At 40.9% G+C, this 23,021-nt stretch overlaps 1 protein-coding gene across 1 annotated transcript in view; it reads right to left on the bottom strand.

Annotated features, from left to right (window-relative positions):
• The window catches only part of inppl1a (inositol polyphosphate phosphatase-like 1a), a 184,714-nt gene that overhangs the window by 29,435 nt on the left and 132,258 nt on the right, over positions 1-23,021 (bottom strand). The window contains exons 7-16 of the mRNA XM_034168192.1: positions 14,856-14,945; positions 13,244-13,342; positions 10,970-11,120; positions 7,547-7,653; positions 7,295-7,397; positions 6,761-6,957; positions 6,382-6,499; positions 2,871-2,967; positions 2,477-2,615; positions 2,288-2,387 (exon numbers count right to left, since the gene is read on the bottom strand). Coding sequence (XP_034024083.1) covers positions 2,288-2,387; positions 2,477-2,615; positions 2,871-2,967; positions 6,382-6,499; positions 6,761-6,957; positions 7,295-7,397; positions 7,547-7,653; positions 10,970-11,120; positions 13,244-13,342; positions 14,856-14,945 — 1,201 coding nt within the window. The remainder of the gene's footprint in view (positions 1-2,287; positions 2,388-2,476; positions 2,616-2,870; positions 2,968-6,381; positions 6,500-6,760; positions 6,958-7,294; positions 7,398-7,546; positions 7,654-10,969; positions 11,121-13,243; positions 13,343-14,855; positions 14,946-23,021) is intronic.

Raw genomic sequence — 23,021 nt, forward strand, 5'->3', positions numbered from 1 at the left:
GTATTCTGATCAACAACAACCAAACAACTACAGATGAGGACAAAATTATTGGCATATTTAACATAAAAACCCCTAAGTGCTTTTTTAATAGAGCAAGGAATTTTTAACACAGCATTTCTAGGCATTGTAGTTTTATTTTGGATGCTTTACATTATAGAAATAACATTATTTCATAAAAAACAAAAACTACCAGGGTCAAAATTATTAACCCCCGTAAGAACTGACCTTTTTATTGAACCATAGCACAAACCATTGTTGTGCAACAATGTGCTTTCACTTTGTAATGCTCAAAGCTTGTAAAATAAAGTTAAAACTGTGGGTTACTGTCCAATGTACAGATAGTATTAAAAACGTCAGTAAGAGTTTGAGCGGTCACTCCAGAAAACATTAAAATAAATTAGCTCAGACTTAAGAAAAACAACCATTGATGCTCACAACGCAGGAGAACAAGTTGTCAGAGTGTTTCCAAATGTCAAGAACTGGAGCGAGAAGTATCATCAATAAATTCAAAGAGAGCCACACAGTACAGAACAAGCCTGACAGAGGTAGGAAGTGAAAGATTGCAAAGACTATGGAAAAGAAAACTAGTGAGAGATGGATCTAAAGACCCCAGAACAACTGCCAAGACACTAGAGAATGACTTAGCCAAGTCAGGAAGTGTAGTCACAAAGAAGACAATCACTAGAGCCCTGGATAGGAATGGACTGTGAGTTTGAAGACCAACAAAAACTCCAATTCTGCAGAAGAGACACCTTAAAGCCAGACTGAAGTATGGTAAGGACAACCTGGAAAAAGATTCTGCATACTAGAAGCATGTCCTTTGGTCAGATGAGAGGAAGCTAGCGGTCTTGTCTTCCAACATGACAACCCAAAACATACATCGCTCCTGGCCATAGATCACTGCTTACAGTTGGAGAAAAAAGGGAGAGGCATATAGCCAGAAGAACACAGACCCCCTCCTCCCCACACTGAAACACAGCAGTGGGAGTATTATGCTGCAGGGATGCTTCAGTGTATCTGGAACTGTGAATATTCTCAAGGTGGAAGGAATCATGAAGAAAGAAGGATATGTGAAGATCTTGACAGAAAAACTCAAGCAATCAACAGCAAACTGGGTCTGGGTTGTCATTATGTCTTCCAACACAGGGGTCGAAATACTTTTTTAACCTACTTGCACTGGTACTAGTAACAAAAAAATTACTTGCACCAAAAAAAGTCACTTTCACACCGGGCCCACTTCAAGTTGCAGCAGGGAGGTGCGCAGCCTGCAGGTTCTCTTCTAGTCTATATTTGTTCTTGTGCTGAGCTGCAGGTCTGCGCTCTGAGTTTTGTTATAGTTTATCTTTCCTCCTGTGACCGCGAGAACCGTCTGAGTAAATGTGGAGATGTCTGGAGTTATACTTCATGTGGACATGTCCTGTCTCTGGCAATCAGTCTGTGAGCAGGACTTATGTCCTTTTTTTTTAACACAGTAATTAGAGAGTTTAACACGCAGGGAAGATGAAGACAACACACTGGAAATGTTTTTTTTTTCCTTATTTATTCCTTTATTGGTTCATTCTACTGGTGCTTATAGTTGATAAAACTTGGATAAAGTTACTTGTACCAGTGCAAGTGCAGTATAAAATTCCGTGCACCGCTCGAATAATATGTGCACATACTAGCACATGCACATACTATTTCGAGCCCTGCAACATGACAACGACCCAAAACATACCTGGTGAAGGACTACCCCCAGAAGACCAAAGTGAATGTTATTGAGTGGCCTCCACAAAGCCCCGACTTGAATCCCATTGAAAATCTGTGGGGTGAACTGAAGACCAACGTCCATGCCAGAAGACCATCAGATCCGGAGGAACTTGAGAGATTTACCAAATAAGAATGGGCTGGGATTTCTCAGGAGACATGTCTCAAACTTGATGAAAACTACAACAAATGACTGCAACCTGCTATCCAGCAAAAAGGACACTCTTGCTCACTCATCTTCAACCACTTATCTGGGATCGGGTCACGGGGCAACAGCTGGGAGGAGACGCAGGGGAAGATCCAGGACTAGGTGGAGAAATCATATCTCCACACTGGCTTGGGAATGCCTCAGTACACCCCGTCAGAGGTAGTTAATGTGGCCCAGGAAAGGGAAGTTTGGGATCCCCTGCTGGAGCTGTTGCCCTGTTACCTGATCCTGGATAAGCGGTTGAAGATGTATGTATGTATGTATGTATGTGTACACAGGTAGCAGATGTAAATTACACTACCACAACAAGAGTATAAACTCGAGCATACATACAGAAGCGTAGAAAGACTTTGTTTTTTTCCCTCTCCAGGTTGAGCTGGTCAACCTTTAAGAGTGGCTCAAACTCCTTCCTGTTAATGTAGTTCAAAATCTCCTGAGGACACAGATGCACCAAAAAACCAAACATAATTATAAAATGAGTAGCTAAATATGCTGCTGGTCATCGCACTCTGATAATGTCACCTGTATATCCATATCCAGCCTGTAGTTAAGGTCTCCCAGCCAGAAGAGGTGTGTGAAGCGCAGTGAGATGTCAAAGGAGCTTAGCTGTTTGTCTCCTAGTGACAACAACCGCAAGATGTCCAGATAGTTCTGATTCCTCCTGCAGGGGTCAAAGGTTACACATATGCCATGTAATGAGAAATAAATCACCCAATGTATCATGGAAAAATCATAAGTAATGGAAATAAAAATAATTTTGTCTCTACAGGAGAAAAAAAACTATTTCAGAGTTAAAGAGTTCCAGTTAACACCTCAAAGCAGAAAGTAATAGTCAAAGGCTATTCTTAAGGGTGGACTTAAAGTAAAGTAAAGGTGTTGTCACAGTTACAGTTCAGTCAAACAGCATAGGATGTACCTGGAAATCTTTTCATTCCCTGATGTCAAATGACAGTTGACAAAACCAAAAGATGTTCCATTGAACATGAAGGACACACCTACTGCCCCTTTGTTACCTAGGAAACATCAAGACAAAAAGTCAAAATACACAAGTAATCTACAACAAGAATTAGCATTAAAACAAAGTATCCTTTTCTGTTATCTGTATAGTTTTTGTAGATATGACTTATACAGTTTCCAGAAGTGTCACTGTCCAGATACTTTTGGACCTGTCTGTGTAATTGGCCACGGCAGTCTCGTTTGAGGGTGGGCGCTAAAGGGGTAAAATATGGTGTATATCAGGGCTATTCAACTGGCGGCTCGCGGTCCAGAACCGGCCCTTTAATAAGTTTGGACCAGCCCGCGGCCCATTTACGCATAAATAATAATAAATACACGATCAAAAGCCGCTACAAAGCGCATTCGCCAATTTTCTGTATTTTACAGCACTTTGTGGTGCTTTGCGGCACATTAACTCCTTTACGGCACATCAGCACTGTTTCCAAACAGACCCACCTCACGTGAAGGCATTGCGGGCACTTGAACAGTTGGTGGCAGTAATGTACCGTATTGGTTTGCAAACCACCAGTAAACTCGAATGAAGAAGAAGACGATGACAACAGGGCGCATTCAAAGGAGAAGAGACGTTGGTAAATATGTGCACGTAGAAAATGCCGAAACCAATCCTATGTGCCTGCTGTGTTCTGACTGTTGCTTGGTGAATAAGGAATATAACGCGTGGAGGCACTTCATTACGACTCACTCCTGTTTTGACAATGAATATCCACCAGGTTCTGATGTTCGTCAAATAAAAATAAAAGGACTTAATCTGAACTACAAGTGAAGCACTGCAATCTTCTCCCGTAGCTGCACTCTGCAACAGAAGACAACAGCAGCATCCCTGCGTGTTGTGTGGGTTCTTGCTAAAAAGAAAATGCTGTTCACTGACTCCGAAACAGTGAAAGAATGCATATTAGCTGCCGTCGACGAGGTGGTAGCGGACGGCAAGCTGAAACAGCAGGTAATGACTTAAATCAAGTCAATCCCCCTGTTAGATACAACAGCTGCAAGACGAGTGGATGTTTTAGCCACAGACGTTTTCGAGACTCTTCTAACTCAGTTGAAGAAAGCTGAATTCATGTTGCTGGCTGTGGATGAGTCAACTGACAGCTCCGATATAGCACAACTTTGTTTGTATGTGCGGTTTTTCAATGGTGACTGTTTCAAGGAGGATCTGTTGGGCCTAATTCCACTTGAAGGACAAACAACAGGGGAAATCATTTTCCAAGAGATTAATGCTTTTTTAAAGACAATGGACTGAACCTGGAGCGTGTTAACCTGCTGGTTACAGATGGAGCTCCCTCGATGGCAGGAAGGGTCAAAGGACTGTCTGCACAACTGTCTGCTGTTGCACCAAAACTACAGTGTCTCCACTGTCTCGTTCACCAGAGTGTCCTCTGCTCTCAGCTTAGTGGTGAGTTGAAAAGTACCATAGACTCAGTGATTGCTGCAGTGAACTTTATCAGAGCAACATCCAGTCTTCAGCACAGGTTGTTTCGCAGACTACTTGCTAATATGTCAGCTGAGCACTCTGACCTACTTTTACACAACGTCAGGTGGTTAAGCCAGGGCAATGCACTTCAGAGAGTCTGAGGGAGGAAATTATCACCTTTTTATGTGAATGCAAACACAAGAAGGCTGAAACATTTCTGACAAAAATGCTGGATGAGAAATTTGTCTCAGAAATGTGCTTTTTAAGTGATATCATGCATCATTTGGATGGTCTTAATCTGAGTCTGCAGGGGAGGGATAAAACAGTGGCTGATGTGGTTGAAAAGCTGACTGCTTTAAAAAAAACTAGACATTTTCGCATGTGATCTTAATGACAGGCTGCTGCACTTTCCCACACTCAGTGACTTCATTAGTATATACTTTTGATGTTCTGTTAAATAAAAAGGGAAAAAGAAATGCAGTAGCATTTGTCTCAATTGTACATCCGAGAGTAATAGTACAGGTCACGAGAATGTCTGGCCCACAGATCATAGTATTCTCACAAATTTGGCCCCCAGAAAAATATCGTTGAATAGCCCTGGTGTATATGATGTAATTTCTCTACTTGTAGGGGAAAAAAACACAGCATTTTCAATAGGTTTTTGGGCAAATTACGCGCAAACAAAGTGAAAATACAAAGAAAAGGTGACGATGTAGTGGGATAGTGGACATGTGTTGCGGTTTGTTTATGACCCGGAGCACAAACATGTTGAGGCGGTTTTGCAGGCGAGAGAACGGAGCTACTCTGGTTAGCTGTGTAGGCTAACACTTACACGATCGCTCCCATCTGCCTCATCTTTTCTTTTCCAGTGGGAACCGAAAAAATATCACGCAGGGTTCAAACGAGACTGTAGTACCTTTTACAGTATGAAAGCAACACTGAGTATTTGTTATCCACTTATGAAAGGTCTATTTAATGCAGCTTAATGGTCTTTTATGCTCTTGTAAACTTAATAAACTGTTAAAGGCATTTTAAATGTCACTTCAAGTTCCTCTGCAGCCAACCAATTCAGGCAACCGCATACAGTAGGTAGTTATGCACCACCACAGACGGTGCACTACTTGGTTTTGCCCGAGTGTTACAAGGATTGCAGGTAAATGCATTTCTGGCTCAGCCTCCATCTCTCCTTTGTAGCCACTGGCGTGAAAAAAGAAAGCTGGCACTAACGTATCAAAACATTTTGTGTTTGTTTATTTTTGCATTTAAACAACAAATTATGGTTAATTTTATTCAGAAATTAGCATCATGGCCAGACTGGATGAGCCAGTTGTTGATCGTAAGGTTCTAACACCATGGTTGATTTGCTTGCTTGTCTGTAATTCAGAAATAAACAAGATAATTTTGAATGACTGTAAACTGCAGATGAATTTTATTTGTTAAATGATATTACTTATTGCAAGAATTTGTTTCAGCTGTGGGACTGTCATATTCTTGAAATTGTTGAGCTCCTCCATGACAACAGACTTTCAGCTAACGCATGTGAAAGTAACAGTAAATAAACAAACACTAAAAAAATAATTTAAAAAATAAAGAACATTAGCCAGGTGCAGCTAAGTGAAAACTGCCCCGTTCTAAAGCTACAAGAAGTGTTTGTGCTGGAAAAAAAAACCAACTGTTGACAATGTAATGCATTTTGGGTTGATTTTTCCAATATGCGATAGGGAGAATTCTTCCACTGGATGATTCTATGTTTACGTCACACAATGTCAAAACCTAAAACTTTTCTTTTTCACAATACAACTAAGAATTTGTTAATTTCTTTGGCCAAAATGTAACTGTAGGTGGTGTAAAGGTCAAATTGCAGTAATGTCTCAAACTGCTTGTTTGTACAGCACATGTTGTGGCTGTGCTCTTGTTAGGTTGCTCATTTTCTGAATTTAACCATGAAGTAAAGCGTGTGGAGAAAGAAGAATAAATGAGACATGAGTGCTGTTGTTACCCAGAGTGTTGGCAATGCCCGTCTTGACGCTAGACATTCCCACATGGCTGATCCGATTCTCGTGTTCGGATTTCACCAGCACAGCAATCTTTATGTTCCACAGAGTCTGCACTGCTATCTACAAACAATGACAAAACACAATCAAGAGCCTCTAGTGTGGATTAACAATTATCTAAGTTGTGCTTAGACAAATGAAACATGGAGATGTACTGCACTTGCTCACACAGGAAAAACAGAATTGTAAACTTTGATTTAAGTCCTACTGAAAGACAAATGTACTTTGTGGTAGAGTTGGCTACTAGTGATATAAGTACAAAATATGAATGTTTCACATGGTCATACATTTAAAATGTGATTTGTTTTCCTTTATTTTCCTCACCGGTTTATAATCCAGTTCTGTGTGTTCTTTCAACATGCCACGAAGAGATTCTACCCACTCCCGATCACACACAGAGTTTTCCTGGGTCCCAAACACATACAGGTCATGGGGGATGGCGACAGTCATCTCGTCCAGAGTCTTCCCAAGGCCTCGGCATAATACCCATGAGGCCACAGACTTGGGCGCTGGCACTGATCCTACACACACACACACACACACACACACACACACACACACACACACACACACACACACACACACACACACACACACACACACACACACACACACACACACACACACACACACACACACACACACACACACACACACACACACACACACACACACACACACACACACAGCAAAATGAATTGTAAAAGTTCATTAAGAATACCAATATCACACCATTATGAAGTTTTTTTTTTAATTTATATATTCATGATACATTTGTGTTAGTTTTCAATATAAAATGACTGAATTATGTGTTGCTATTAACAAATCATTAAACAGAAAACAAAATGTGTGTCTAACCCATGTTCCAGCTGCCTATGAAGACTGAAATCATGTCTGGCTCATCCTGGTTGGAATGTTTGTTCTTCATCAACTGCAGCAGCTGACAAAACGCCTCCCGCTTCTGAAACACCCAGTCAGGTGGAAAAGACATCTTACTAATGACTTTTATTTGCATTTTCTCTTCATTTTCATGCAGCGCAGTCAAGTATAACTGACAGAATCTTACATCGATAACTTTATTTTTTATTTTTTGGCATCGTGTGTGCAAACCTTTGCACTAGTGAAAATGAAATCTTTCCTTTGGCTCTTGTCCTTCTCCTTCTCAAACACAATGCCCAGTTTATTCTGTATCCGCTGAGATTTGATCAGCTGACGGACTGTCAGAGACAAAACAGAGAGACAGACAGACGGACAGAGGAAAGAGAGTTAAAGAGAGTTCAAGACAAGAGAGGCAAAGCATTCTTAAAACAAGGAATTGTCTGGAAAAAAAGTTTTCCTGCTACGTCTAGAACCTCCCAGTGAAGGGATTTGCTCCCCCTATATGACATACCCAACAGTTAAGGCTCATTACTCATGAAAATATAATAAAGTCACTTTTTTCATACCCAATGACAGAAAACCATTTTGATTTCAGGAAAATTAGCTGGTATCAAGTTTAGATGTTCTCGGGGTCAATGATGATAAACCACAAAAATATTTTGAATGAACGATGATTTATTGTCATTACAAGTGCAATGAAATTATCTTCACACCACAATCCACAATTATTACTAGCTGAACGTAATGATACACATCAGAATTAAAACAACTGCACATATTTCACCAGGTCGTTATTGTAAATAATAATTTTTTTTCTTAATTACTTACCTTGTTAAATAAAGGTTAAATTAAATGAAATTAAAAATATACATTTGATTGTTTATGTACACTAAATTTGAAACAGTCCGTCATCCTAATTGAGGCAATGTGAGCGTGGGTAGCCGCAGCAGCTGTGCCGCGCAGCCGAGCTTGGGGGGAGTGGAAGCAGCTGCAGCTTTGCCACGCGGCCTCCTGGGGGGGAGGAGTGGCAAGAGCGAAGGGCAGGGGTGAGTGTTTGGTGTGGGTACAGAAACACAAGGGGGGGGGGGAGCAGGGGGGTAGATGTGCGTCCATGTGTGCAGGCGGGTCATATAAGACCATGTATACGTACAGTCTGAAGTGGCCTTGAAGACAACCACAGACTGTGGGGGAGGGCAGATGAGAAGGGAGCCGTGTGCGTCCCCCGGGCCATTGAAATCTTCTGGAGGAAAAACAAACGGGGCATTTGACCTTTGGTAGATGATAAGGCTGCCGTGTTTGGGTTAGGCAGAGAAACACAGTGCCAAATGCGGCTTCTGTAACTGTCCAGATCCAATTGTGTGAATGAATATTCACTGGTCTCCAACATCAATGCCTTTGCAGAGCAGAAAGCTGCTCGGAGATTAATTCCAACTTGCGTTTAAGTTCAAGAGTCAATGCAGTCTGAGACTGTACAGCCTTGCCAACCTCGATAATCACGATGGACAGATGTGGGGCTGTGGTTTTTGTGGCAGCTGTCTTGCCAATTTTCCGGTAGATCGGGGCAGCGCATAATCCTCCTAACAGCAGAAGCCCACCTACCATAAAGACAAATAAGAATAAATCCTTGATGTCTTCCACGGAGAGTGGTGCCAAACATGCCAAGCGCTACTCCTTCCAGGCGTCGAGAACATAGCCCGCAGGATAGGGTCCTTCTGGTCACGCAGGGTCCCCAGCCCTGATTTCCTTTTTGAAAAGATGGTGTCAATAGCGTTGAGAGACCAGCTGATCAATTCCATGGAAATTCCGAATGCAATTCGAAGAATTCACAGTCTGGTGAAGTTGGGACTTTGAAGGTTGGAGACAGAGATAGAGACAACAGAGGGAGAGGAGAGGAGGAGATGCAACCGCCCTCGCCGGGTGGTTGCATCTCCTCCTCCTCTGAAATAATATCTTCTATCTGCCAAGCAATTTGGAAAATAGAAGATATTATCTGAAGTGATATATTTCCCTAAAAGCAAATTTTTGAGGACTGACTAATGCGGAAAATTCTTGCATTTCAATCAATCAATTAACAGACTTTATTGCAGACTAATCTACATTGCACAGTAACAATACATAAATGCTATAAAATAAACTTTAAAAGAAAACATTTTTCATAAACTGTATTAAAATTAAAAATTACAATATCAATAAATAATGTTAAACAAATATGTTCTGATTCTGAGTCACAGACTACTGTTGACTTACAAAAGACTTTTAAAACTGAACACATCTCATATCCAGATTACACATTTTACACTGTGTAATGCTGGCATATACATCGGGATGTTGGAATGTTGCATCGTATTTGGGTTGTCCCATGTGATGCTGGTTTTAAGTGTTTTCCTCACCACTGTTGTCCTTCCAAGAACATCTTTTAGCTGTTTACGTCCATAGTCTTAAATACCATGAGAAGACTGTATACATGCACACAGTGGCAGGAAGTAGCAGTCCAGACCCTCTTTCTTGGGGGGTGGAGGGAGGTAGAAAGGGGCTAGACATTGGATACTAATTAGTCCCTGGTACTGTTCTTGATGGTCCGGCTCCTGCCCTGGCCTCGCATTCATGGTTATGTCTGACTCCAATGATGCTGGAGGTCTTATGGAGTGGAGCCAAGATTACCCAGATACTGCTGATACGACAGTGAGGCAGACAGCGTACCATAATGACATTGACATCAAGCTTTAAGTGTCCTTCCAGAGGAGTCAAGTCGATCGGTCAGCACAATCCCTAGTTTGAGTCCATAGGCTATCTTGTGCTTTCACTGGGAATTTCTACGTCAATGTCAAATTTGATGCTGAAGCTCATCTTGTTCCAGATAACGTAAACTTTCCAGAAACATCCATATATTGCCATTTATATATATATATAAACAAACATTATGAATGCTACTCAGCACCATTCAGATTTTAAGATGTTGAGCCCATAATTTGCAATCTGGCTTCAGTGGTTCTTGTGATACAATGTAGGACCACAATATTGAGTTACAGAACAGTTCCAGTCACAAAAATGTTCAGTTGGAGCAAATGTAAACTTAGGGTCTCTATGTAAGTTAAGCCCCAAAATTGCTTTGTACACAGTAAATTTTACTGAGTAAAATATACTCTGCCAGGATAACATTTGGTCCCAGTCCAAACAGAGTAAAATACACTATTATAGAGTGAAATCAGCTCTACTGTCTTGTCAAATCAAGTGTTTCTACTCCAGTAACAGTAAGTCTTAGTCCATAATATATTTTGGAGAGGTACAAGATTACAGCATTTACTGTTTTTCAGTTACTGTGTTAACTATCTGGAAGGGATGGGGGTCATTCATTTATCTACCTGTTTACTAACTGCATTTTACAGGGTACATGTCAAGACTTTTCCAAAGCCTAGGATTACTAGTATTTATTTATATTTTCTTCCTGTTAAAAGGGAGTTTTTCCTTCCCACTGTAGCCAAGTGCTTGCTCACAGGGGGTCGTTTTGACCGTTGGGGTTTTACATAATTATTGTATGGCCTTGCCTTACAATATAAAGCGCCTTGGGGCAACTGTTGGTTGTGATTTGGCGCTATATAAAAAAATTGATTGATTGATTTATTTATTTATTTTTGCATATGTGCGTGTTCTCACTTTTGTCATGTGTAAATGTGGTCCAGTCCTCCTGGCTATCCTTCACCTTCTTCATCACCACCATCCTTCCTCCCTCCACATCCACAGACAGAGTGTACTTTTGACTCTTTCCTATCTTTGTCAGCTCTGCCAAGTAGACATCAAGCTTTACCTGCAGTGGATCAAGAAAGAAGTATCATAAACTCACACTGAAACAGCGCTTTTCTCTTTGCTGAAATATGGACTGTAGCCTATTCATTACAAAATCTGACACCTTTAACACAATCAGGTGTACCAAGTTATTAAAAAAATGTGTGCCAGCTTCTTTAAAATTGAACCCAAACAGTTTTGATATTTGAAAGTATTTGGTACACTACCTTATACTTAAAACCTACTTACCTAGTTTTATGAAATTTTATGCCTCTATTTTCAGGTAAAATCAGCAAAAGTTTTGTTGCAGCTGAAAAATGTACTTTTATCACATAATATCTCTGGAAAATTCACAGTGCTCCTAATTTCCTTTTTACATTAATGGCATTACCCTGACCTCTAGTAATACTGTGAGAAATCTTGGAGTCATTTTTGATCAGGATATGTCATTCAATGCGCATATTAAGCAAATATGTAGGACTGCTTTTTTGCATTTGCGCAATATCTCTAAAATTAGAAAGGTCTTGTCTCAGAGTGATGCTGAAAAACTAATTCATGCATTTATTTCCTCTAGGCTGGACTATTGTAATTCATTATTATCAGGTTGTCCTAAAAGTTCCCTGAAAAGCCTTCAGTTAATTCAAAATGCTGCAGCTAGAGTACTGACAGGGACTAGAAGGAGAGAGCATATCTCACCCATATCGGCCTCTCTTCATTGGCTTCCTGTTAATTCTAGAATAGAATTTAAAATTCTTCTTCTTACTTATAAGGTTTTGAATAATCAGGTCCCATCTTATCTTAGGGACCTCATAGTACCATATCACCCCAATAGAGCGCTTTGCTCTCAGACTGCAGGCTTACTTGTAGTTCCTAGGGTTTGTAAGAGTAGAATGGGAGGCAGAGCCTTCAGCTTTCAGGCTCCTCTCTTGTGGAACCAGCTCCCAATTCGGATCAGGGAGACAGACACCCTCTCTACTTTTAAGATTAGGCTTAAAACTTTCTTTTTTGCTAAAGCTTATAGTTAGGGCTGGATCAAGTGACCCTGAACCATCCCTTAGTTATGCTGCTATAGACTTAGACTGCTGGGGGGTTCCCATGATGCACTGAGTGTTTCTTTCTCTTTTTGCTCTATATGCACCACTCTGCATTTAATCATTAGTGATTGATCTCTGCTCCCCTCCACAGCATCTCTTTTTCCTGGTTCTCTCCCTCAGCCCCAACCAGTCCCAGCAGAAGACTGCCCCTCCCTGAGCCTGGTTCTGCTGGAGGTTTCTTCCTGTTAAAAGGGAGTTTTTCCTTCCCACTGTCGCCAAGTGCTTGCTCATAGGGGGTCGTTTTGACCGTTGGGGTTTTTCCGTAATTATTGTATGGCTTTGCCTTACAATATAAAGCGCCTTGGGGCAACTGTTTGTTGTGATATGGCGCTATATAAATAAAATTGATTTGATTTGATTAATAAATGGCACCATCCTAAATATAATTTCAGACATATTCCAGTGAGCAGAGTCCATTGTGTTAGTGATATGTGACTGCATAGGAGACGTCTTTTTTGCAACCAACTTATTGAGTGTTAGAAGAAAAGGTGATGTAACACAGTGGTAAACATACCACTGTCCCAGCTTTTTTGAAATGTGTTGCAGGCAACCATTTCAAAATGGGCAAATATTTGCACAAAAACAATAAAGTTTATCAGTTTGAACATGAAATATCTTGTCTTTGTGGTGTATTCAATTGAATATAGGTTGAAGAGGATTTACAAATTATTGTATTCTGTTTTTATTTACATTTTGCACAACGTCCCAACTTCATTGGAATTGGGGTTGTACAAATAGAAACGTCTGGTTCTGGAGAGATTTCAGGCCTCAAAAAAAAAAAAAAAAAAAATACAATTAAGACCTTGCCAGAGTAAGTAGGATTTGATAAACTGAATATATGAAAGTAAATACAAATAATTACAAAATCTGAGATGCTGTTAAAAATAATTTTGAGTGCCATTGAAAAAAAAAAAGCTTGTAGCTTTTAGTCAATACGACTGATGACATCAACACTGCTGTGCTGATGCTGACCTCACACCGCCCTTCAGAAACACACCCACTAATAAAGTGTGTGTTTATGAGTGTGTGGGTGGTGCAAGTGCATATGTACCTCAAAGGCGTGCACAGGGATAGATTTACTGTGACGTGTGAAGAGGCAAGGCGGCGAGCATGAAGAGGGCAAATTCATGTCCTGGAGTGCCTTCAGAGCCTGGGGAGGCGGGGGAGGGGAAGAAACAGGGAAAATAAGGGAATGAAAAAGAAGAGAGGATAGATGAGGAAAAGTAAAATGGTCAAACGCAAATAAACCACCTTCTTTTCAGCTGTGGTCTTGGTGTAAACATGGTAACAGCTCCCATTTCCTGGATGTGACTGAGTGGGTGCAGAGAAGGCCTCCACATACACACGAGTCACACAGCATGATTTTACTGTGGTCATTTCCTTCCCAGCAAGATAGGAAACCCAGTCATAGAAAATCTGACATGATATGCTAGGCCTCCTCAAGCTGCGACAGAAACAGAACACTAGATGAGTGAGCTTTTCTGTACAAAAAAATAAAAAGAAAGAAACCTGTTTTTCACACACAAGCTTATCATTGTTAGAGTTACATACTTTCCTGCTATGATATTTGAAACATCCTGGCCAACAGGCTTTCTAATCATGTGCAGTACACATTACACAAGTACTTCTTAGTAAGTGATATCAATGAACAATTGATATGTTTATCCAAAAGAGCAAATGTCTTGAAGGGAAAAACAGTTGATGTGAAAGTGGGGGTACCATCACAAAATAGCACCGATCCATCCACTGACATTTCTCCATCTCTGTGTCTCAGCAGCAGGGCTTTGAGGCACAGAGTCCACCACATGCAGAAGATTGTCTAAACATTGATTGACCTGATCTTGCTCTCAGTTCCACTTTGTACAACAGCATGACATTTTTCACTGGCTCCTATGATTGTTGGTCAAAGAGCACCAGAATGTGAGAATCTCATTTTCTGTCAGCTGATTCTGTATAGAAACTATATGAAATCTCACAAGAAGATCTCGCATGTAAACATGAGCAACGGCCAAAAATGGAACATTGGTGCTACATGGAGTCAAAGCTATTTAAACCATCTGAGGTACTATCTGCAATGATTTTGACATTTTTCGAATAGGTTTTTCACCTGTAAAAAAAAATGTAGGCTACTTCCAACCAAACTAAAAATAGTTTAGAGGTTTTCCATTTATACGCTATTTAAGGCAAAAGAGCATGAGTGATGCCAAATTAATTTCAGGGCACATTAACACTTGGTCATGAATTTATTTTCAGCTCAGGTCTGGGAGCACGCGTTGCTTCTGCAGGTTGCCATATCCACCACAAACCGCCACAGTGTTGCAAATTAATGAGAAACACTGAATGACCTGACCTGTATGATTCCTCTGAAAAGCAGATCTTATGCCAAATGTTTAAGTAATTTTACAATTTTTATGAAGAGGCATGTTGTCTGCAGGCATTACTTTGATATTTTTAACCAGAAAAAACGATTTTAAAGACGAACACACGTAAATATAAACTATGGCTAAATTTGGCAAGAAGGTGCATGCCAAAATTAGAGGGCACAGTAACACGTTGCCTGTTTAGAAAAAACTCTCATAAAGAAAAGAGAACAGATATGCACACACAGTGATCACATATGTGGCCTCATACCAAGACAACACTGAATATACTACATAATGTACCTTCTTCTCAATAGAGGACAACAAGTCTTTGAGAATTGCCAGCTTGGTCACAAGGTTCTCCAACTCCTGATCTCCTCCCTGATTCACTGTCTGAAGGAGGAAACAATATCACAGCCCATGTAAGCAGAGCGAAAAAAAAAGAGAGCAAGAATTACAGGTAAATAACAAATATTATGGGTTGTGCAGATTTAACATTTTTCTTTTTATTTGACTTGTCTTTTAGAATGAAGCATTGTTGTTGTGAAGAAAGCCCCCCCCCCCACACACATTTACTTTACTGTAAACCAAATCTACCTTCAGGCAGAAATAAAGTGACCTTGACCTTAATATTTAATAATGTTCTTATAAAGCGAATGGCACGATGACGATGAGAGAGCCAAGACAATAAACCTTTCTGTGACTAAAATAACCGCAATGTATAACAGTTTGTATTTAAGTCCCTTCGGCTGCTCCCTTGTTTCCACTCGGGGTGGCCACAGCAAATCAGACCAAGGTGAATCTGCATGTTGAATCGGCGCAAATTTTACGCCAGATGCCCTTCCTGACACAACTCCACATTACAGGGAGAAATGTGGCAGCAATGGGGTTTGAACCGGGAACCTTCGCACTGAAACCAAGTGCACTAACCACTTGGCCACCACCCTACAACTGCATAACATAGCTGACTACCAATGCATGAATCAGCTATTAATGAAAACATTAATAACACAGTGTGTGCTCAATGACTGAAGACTTATCTGATGTAACCAGAAAGGTCGGACACCATCTGGGCCAAAATATGTAATAACATGCCCCACAAAGACCAAATGTGCTTTGTGATGTTTGTCAATTAATTCAAAATGGGAAATTTAATGGTTTGATTTTGTGATCGCCATGACTTGCATTAAAGTGTGAATAACAGGCAGCAGTGCCCACCAGATGCAGGCTTTGGAAATGAAGGAAACTAATACCCCAATCACACATAGCCAGAATCATGCAGAATGTCGAATCAGCACACATCCGAAAAGTGTCGGGTTTCAGGTCCAAAACATTCTGACAGCCATCCGCGAGAGTCCACACGGTTGGTCAAAATTGGCCTGTGGCCGAGAGTGTGATGCACATGTTCAAAACCCTCCGGGCACCATCGAGATGGGACACCTATCTGATGGAGGTCCATGTGCAATCTGAGCACCATCTGGCCACAATTTACATATTCTGATGGCGGCAAAACAGGATCTGAAATTATTTGAGTGCATACAAGGAAACCTCGAGATGGATCTGGCACGGCAAGACGGCAAACCATAAGAGGGCAAAGCCTGCTGGTGCAACCTGCATGTGCCACGTACAGTAGTGTTCAGAATAATAGTAGTGCTATGTGACTAAAAAGATTAGTCCAGGTTTTGAGTATATTTCTTATTGTTACATGGGAAACAAGGTACCAGTAGATTCAGTAGATTCTCACAAATCCAACAAGACCAAGCATTCATGATATGCACACACTTAAGGCTATGAAATTGGGCTGTTAGTAAAAAAAAAAGTAGAAAAGGGGGTGTTCACAATAATAGTAGCATCTGCTGTTGACACTACAAACTCAAAACTATTATGTTCAAACTGCTTTTTTTTTTTTAGCAATCCTGTGAATTACTAAACTAGTATTTAGTTGTATAACCACAGTTTTTCATGATTTCTTCACATCTGCGAGGCATTAATTTTGTTGGTTTGGAACCAAGATTTTGCTCATTTACTAGTGTGCTTGGGGTCATTGTCTTGTTGAAACACCCATTTCAAGGGCATGTCCTCTTCAGCATAAGGCAACATGACCTCTTCAAGTATTTTGACATATCCAAACTGATCCATGATACCTGGTATGCGATTTATAGGCCCAACACCATAGTAGGAGAAACATGCCCATATCATGATGCTTGCACCACCATGCTTCACTGTCTTCACTGTGAACTGTGGCTTGAATTCAGAGTTTGGGGGTCGTCTCACAAACCGTTTGCGGCCCTTGGACTCAAAAAGAACAATTTTACTCTCATCAGTCCACAAAATATTCCTCCATTTCTCTTTAGGCCAGTTGATGTGTTCTTTGGCAAATTGTAACCTCTTTTGCACGTCTTTTATTTAACAGAGGGACTTTGCGGGGGACTCCTGCAAATAAATTAGCTTCACACAGGCGTCTTCTAACTGTTACAGCACTTACAGGTAACTCCAGACTGTCTTTGATCATCCTGGAGCTGATCAATGGGTGAGCCTTTCCCATTCTGGTTATTCTTCTATCCATTTTGATGGTTGTTGTCCGTTTTCTTCCACGTGTCTGTTTTTTTTTGTCCATTTTAAAGCATTGGAGATCACTGTAGATTAGGGGTGGGCATCGAGAGCCGAGACACTGCAGGTTTTCCATGTAACCAATCACCTCAGCAGGTGGGTTGCTGATGAGCTTCTGCTCTGAACATAAACACCTGGTTGTCAATGAAATCACCTGCTGAGACACCTGATCATTAATGAAATCACCTGCTGAGGCGATTGGTTGCACGGAAAACCTGCAGTGTCTCGGCCCTTTATGGCACATGATTGCCCACCCCTGCTGTAGATGAACAGCCTATAATTTTTTGCACCTGCGTATAAGTTTTCCCCTCTCCAATCAACTTTTTAATCAAACTACGCTGTTCTTCTGAACAATGTCTTGAACATCCCATTTTCCTCAGGCTTTCAAAGAGAAAAGCATGTTCAACAGGTGCTGGCTTCATCCTTAAATAGGGGACACCTGATTCACACCTGTTTGTTCCACAAAATTGACGAACTCACTGACTGAATGCCACGCTACTATTATTGTGAACACCCCCTTTTCTACTTTTTTTTTTTTTTTTTACTAATAGCCCAATTTCATAGCCTTAAGAGTGTGCATATCATGAACGCTTGGTCTTGTTGGATTTGTCAGAATCTACTGAATCTACTGGTACCTTGTTTCCCATGTAACAATAAGAAATATACTCAAAACCTGGATTAATATTTTTAGTCACATAGCATTACTATTATTCTGAACACTAAAATCAAATCAAATCAATTTTATTTATATAGCGCCAAATCACAACAAACAGTCGCCCCAAGGCTCTTTATATTGTAAGGCAAAAGCCATACAATAATTACAGAAAAACCCCAACGGTCAAAACGACCCCCTATGAGCAAGCACTTGGCGACAGTGGGAAGGAAAACTCCCTTTTAACAGGAAGAAACCTCCAGCAGAACCAGGCTCAGGGAGGGGCAGTCTTCTGCTGGGACTGGTTGGGGCTGAGGGGAGAGAATCAGGAAAAAGACATGCTGTGGAAGAGAGCAGAGATCAATCACTAATGATTAAAAGCAGAGTGGCGCATACAGAGCAAAAAGAGGTGAATAAAAAGAAACACTGGGTGCATCATGGGAAACCCACCAGCAGTCTAAGTCTATAGCAGCATAACTAAGGGATGGTTCAGGGTCACCTGATCCAACCCTAACTATAAGCTTTTTCAAAAAGGAAAGTTTTAAGCTTAATCTTAAAAGTAGAGAGGGTGTCTGTTTCCCTAATCCGAATTGGGAGCTGGTTCCACAGGAGAGGAGCCTGAAAGCTGAAGGCTCTGCCTCCCATTCTACTCTTACAAACCCTAGGAACTACAAGTAAGCCTGCAGTCTGACAGCGAAGCGCTCTATTGGGGTGATATGGTACTATGAGGTCCCTAAGATAAGATGGGACCTGATTATTCAAAACCTTATAAGTAAGAAGAAGAATTTTAAATTCTATTCTGGAATTAACAGGGAGCCAATGAAGAGAAGCCAATATGGGTGAAATATGCTCTCTCCTTCTAGTCCCTGTCAGTACTCTAGGTGCAGCATTTTGAATTAACTGAAGGCTTTTCAGGGAACTTTTAAAACAACCTGATAATAATGAATTACAATAGTCCAGGCTAGAAGAAATAAATGCATGGATTAGCTTTTCAACATCACTCTGAGACAAGACCTTTCTAATTTTAGAGATATTGTGCAAATGCAAAAAAGCAGTCCTACATATTTGCTTAATATGCGCATTGAAGGACATATCCTGATCAAAAATGACTCCAAGATTTCTCACAGTATTACTGGAGGTCAGGGTAATGCCATCCAGAGTAAGGATCTGGTTAGACACCATGTTTCTAAGATTTGTGGGGCCAAGTACAATAACTTCAGTTTTATCTGAATTTAAAAGCAGGAAATTAGAGGTCATCCATGTCTTTATGTCTGAAAGACATTCCTGCAGTTAAACTAATTGGTGTGTGTCCTCTGGCTTCATGGATAGATAAAGCTGGGTATCATCTGCGTAACAATGAAAATTTAAGTAATGCTTTCTAATAATACTGCCTAAGGGAAGCATGTATAAAGTGAATAAAATCGGTCCTAGCACAGAACCTTGTGGAACTCCATAATTAACCTTAGTCCATGAAGAAGACTCCCCATTTACATGAACAAATTGTAATCTATTAGATAAATATGATTCAAACCACTGCAGCGCAGTGCCTTTAATACAAATGGCATGCTCTAATCTCTGTAATAAAATTTTATGGTCAACAGTATCAAAAGCTGCACTGAGGTCTAACAGGATGAGCACAGAGGTGAGTCCACTGTCTGAGGCCATAAGAAGATCATTTGTAACCTTCACTAATGCTGTTTCTGTACTATGATGAATTCTGAAACCTGACTGAAACTCTTCAAATAGACCATTCCTCTGCAGATGATCAGTTAGCTGTTTTATAACTACCCTTTCAAGAATTTTTGAGAGAAAAAGAAGGTTGGAGATTGGCCTATAATTAGCTAAGATAGCTGGTCAAGTAATGGCTTTTTAAGTAATGGTTTAATTACTGCCACCTTAAAAGCCGGTGGTACATAGCCAACTAATAAAGATAGATTGATCGTATTTAAGATCGAAGCATTAATTAACGGTAGGGCTTCCTTGAGCAGCCTGGTAGGAATGGGGTCTAATAGACATGTTGATGGTTTGGAGGAAGTGACTAATGAAAGTATCTCAGACAGAACAATCGGAGAGAAAGAGTCTAACCAAATACCAGCATTACTGAAAGCAGTCGAACATAAAGATATGTCTTTGGGATGGTTATGAATAATTTTTTCTCTAATAGTTAAAATTTTATTTGCAAAGAATGTCATGAAGTCATTACTAGTTAAAGTTAAAGGAATACTCGGCTCAATAGAGCTCTGACTCTTTGTCAGCCTGGCTACAGTGCTGAAAAGAAACCTGGGGTTGTTCTTATTTTCTTCAATTAGTGATGAATAGTAAGATGTCCTAGCTTTACGGAGGGCTTTTTTATAGCGCAACAGACTCTTTTTCCAGGCTTCTAAATTAGTGAGACGCCATTTCCTCTCCAGCTTACGGGTTATCTGCTTTAAGCTGCGAGTTTGTGGGTTATACCACGGAGTTAGGCACTTCTGATTTAAGGCTCTCTTTTTCAGAGGAGCTACAGCATCCAAAGTTGTGCTCAATGAGGATGTAAAGCTATTGACGAGATAATCTATCTCACTCACAGAGTTTAGGTAGCTACTCTGCACTGTGTTGGTATATGGCATTGAAGAACATAAAGAAGGAATCATATCCTTAAACCTAGTTACAGCACTTTCAGAAAGACTTCTACTATAATGAAACTTATTCCCCACTGCTGGGTAGTCCATTAAAGTACAGAAAGGGGTTTTCAGGGAATACTCTTAAGTCTTCAATTTCTATGCCATATGTCAGAACAAGATCTAAAGTGTGGCTAAGGTGGTGGGTGAGCTCATTTACATTTTGAGCGAAGCCAACTGTCTAATAATAGATTAAATGCAGTGTTGAGGCTGTCATTCTCAGCATCTATGTGGATGTTAAAATCACCCACTATAATTATCTTATCTGAGCTAACACTAAGTCAGACAAAAGGTCAGAAAAATCACAAAGAAACTCACAGTAACGACCAGGTGGACGATAGATAACAACAAATAAAACTGGTTTTTGAGACTTCCAATTTGGATGGACAAGACTAAGAGTCAAGCTTTCAAATTAATTAAAGCTCTGTCTGGGTCTTTGATTAATTAATAAGCTGGAGTGGAAGATTGCTGCTACTCCTTCTCCTCGACCCGTGCTTCGAGCATTTTGACAGTTAGTGTGACTTGGGGGTGTTGACTCATTTAAACTAACATATTCATCCTGCTGTAACCAGGTTTCTGTAAGGCAGAATAAATCACTATGTTGATCAGTTATTATATAATTTACTAACAGGGACTTAGAAGAGAGAGACCTAATGTTTAATAGACCACATTTAACTGTTTTAGTCTGTGGTGCAGTTGAAGGTGCTATATTATTTTTTCTTTTTGAATTTTTATGCTTAAATAGATTTTTGCTGGTTATTGGTGGTCTGGGAGCAGGCACCGTCTCTATGGGGATGGGGTATTGGGGGGATGGCAGGGGGAGAGAAGCTGCAGAGAGGTGTGTAAGACTACAACTCTGCTTCCTGGTCCCAACCCTGGATAGTCACGATTTGGAGGGTTTAATAAAACTGGCCAGATTTCTAGAGATGAGAGCTGCTCCATCCAAAGTGGGATGGATGCCGTCTCTCCAAACAAGACCAGGTTTTCCCCAGAAGCTTTGCCAATTATCTATGAAGCCCACCTCACTACTGTATAATAATGTCCACCACCCCCACAGAGTGCAAAGGAACTGTTGAAATGTATGTGGCACGCTTCATCATGATAACAATTATGAATTATTATCATGTACAGTGAATGTGAACAGCGGCTATCAAACTGAAAGCTGTGTGCACGCTGTCACAAATCTCAACAGGCTGTTATATCCCCACAACAGACCTTATAGTACAGATATTTGTCCATTCCTTCCAATGGGCGACGTAAATAATGTTAACTATTGTCTCCATCATATCTCTATATACCACGGGCAGCTGCGTCTCTCCGTGGTGCGCAGTAACACGTCATTGCATGCGTCAGGCTCGGAGCTGAATGGATCTGACCGCTGAAATATATGATCACCTTCTAACTCTGTCGGAGATGTGACATAGAAGTGTTGTGCCAGGCTGTGACAGAATTAATAAACATGAATCTCAGCTCCAACAATGGTCCAGGAGTGTTTCACATCGTGGATGTGGACGTGGAGCCAGACTGCAGCCTGTGGTTAACATCCTCTCACCCAGCTGCTGTGTGCTGGAACCAACCATGCAAAAATAAATCCCATGTGATAATCCAACCATCGCGGTGTCCAGAGTTGCATTGTGCTGCTGAAGTGAGCCAAAACACACACAAAAAAGAAACTGAGTTCCCGAAAAAGCTGCACGTGACACATGGGGGCAGAATGGCCCACTGCCAGCAGTGTCTAACACCTGGCAAGGCGCACACATGCACGCTGCTCCCACCGTGCACATGCATGCTGCACATACTCGTGAGCACACAGCTGCTCATTCAGCTATTGTGAACATGAACATGAACACACACCCAGCGATCATGTCATCAGTCCACCTCTGTTCTACGCGCACATGTACACGAGGTCAGCAGTGCTGTGAAGTACAGGACGAGCGCAGATGTGATTGCATGAGTGAGTGAGTGACTGCACCATGCCAGCTTGGACACAGATGGTGTGAGTTGGGTCCATACGTAGGTTATACTCCAATGTTCAGTACCGACTGGGACTGTGCAAAGGGAGGGACACAGCGTTCCCTCCTACTCCGGTCCCGTGTTTGCCATCCAGACATTTGGATATCGGGCAGTCTTCAGCACCTTTATTGGTCATCTGACAGCAGTCTGTGTCATCTAAACTGTTGTCAACATACGCAGTGGATGCCATCATGTGGGTATGGACGAGGTAATCTGGATGCATTCTGACACAGCTGACCACGCCTCTTTCCCTCCCGACTGCGTCTGATTATGGCAATATTTGCCGTGTCAGGCTGGTTCCTGCACATTCTTGCTATGTGTGACCGGGGCTTTACAAACAAGCTCCTTGTAAACTACATGTAACTTCACAACCACACATATGTTGGGAGAGAGAAGGAAGAATTATTTGCATTCATACAAAATACTTTCTGCAGGTTTGCGTGGCCCTGTGACCATGATATTTGAACATAACTGCTGTGAAACAATTTCAAAGTAATGAGCTGTTTTTCCTCATTTAGTAAATTCTCTCTCATT

Source organism: Thalassophryne amazonica, chromosome 4 (genome assembly GCF_902500255.1).
Source record: "Thalassophryne amazonica chromosome 4, fThaAma1.1, whole genome shotgun sequence".
NCBI lineage: Eukaryota > Metazoa > Chordata > Actinopteri > Batrachoidiformes > Batrachoididae > Thalassophryne > Thalassophryne amazonica.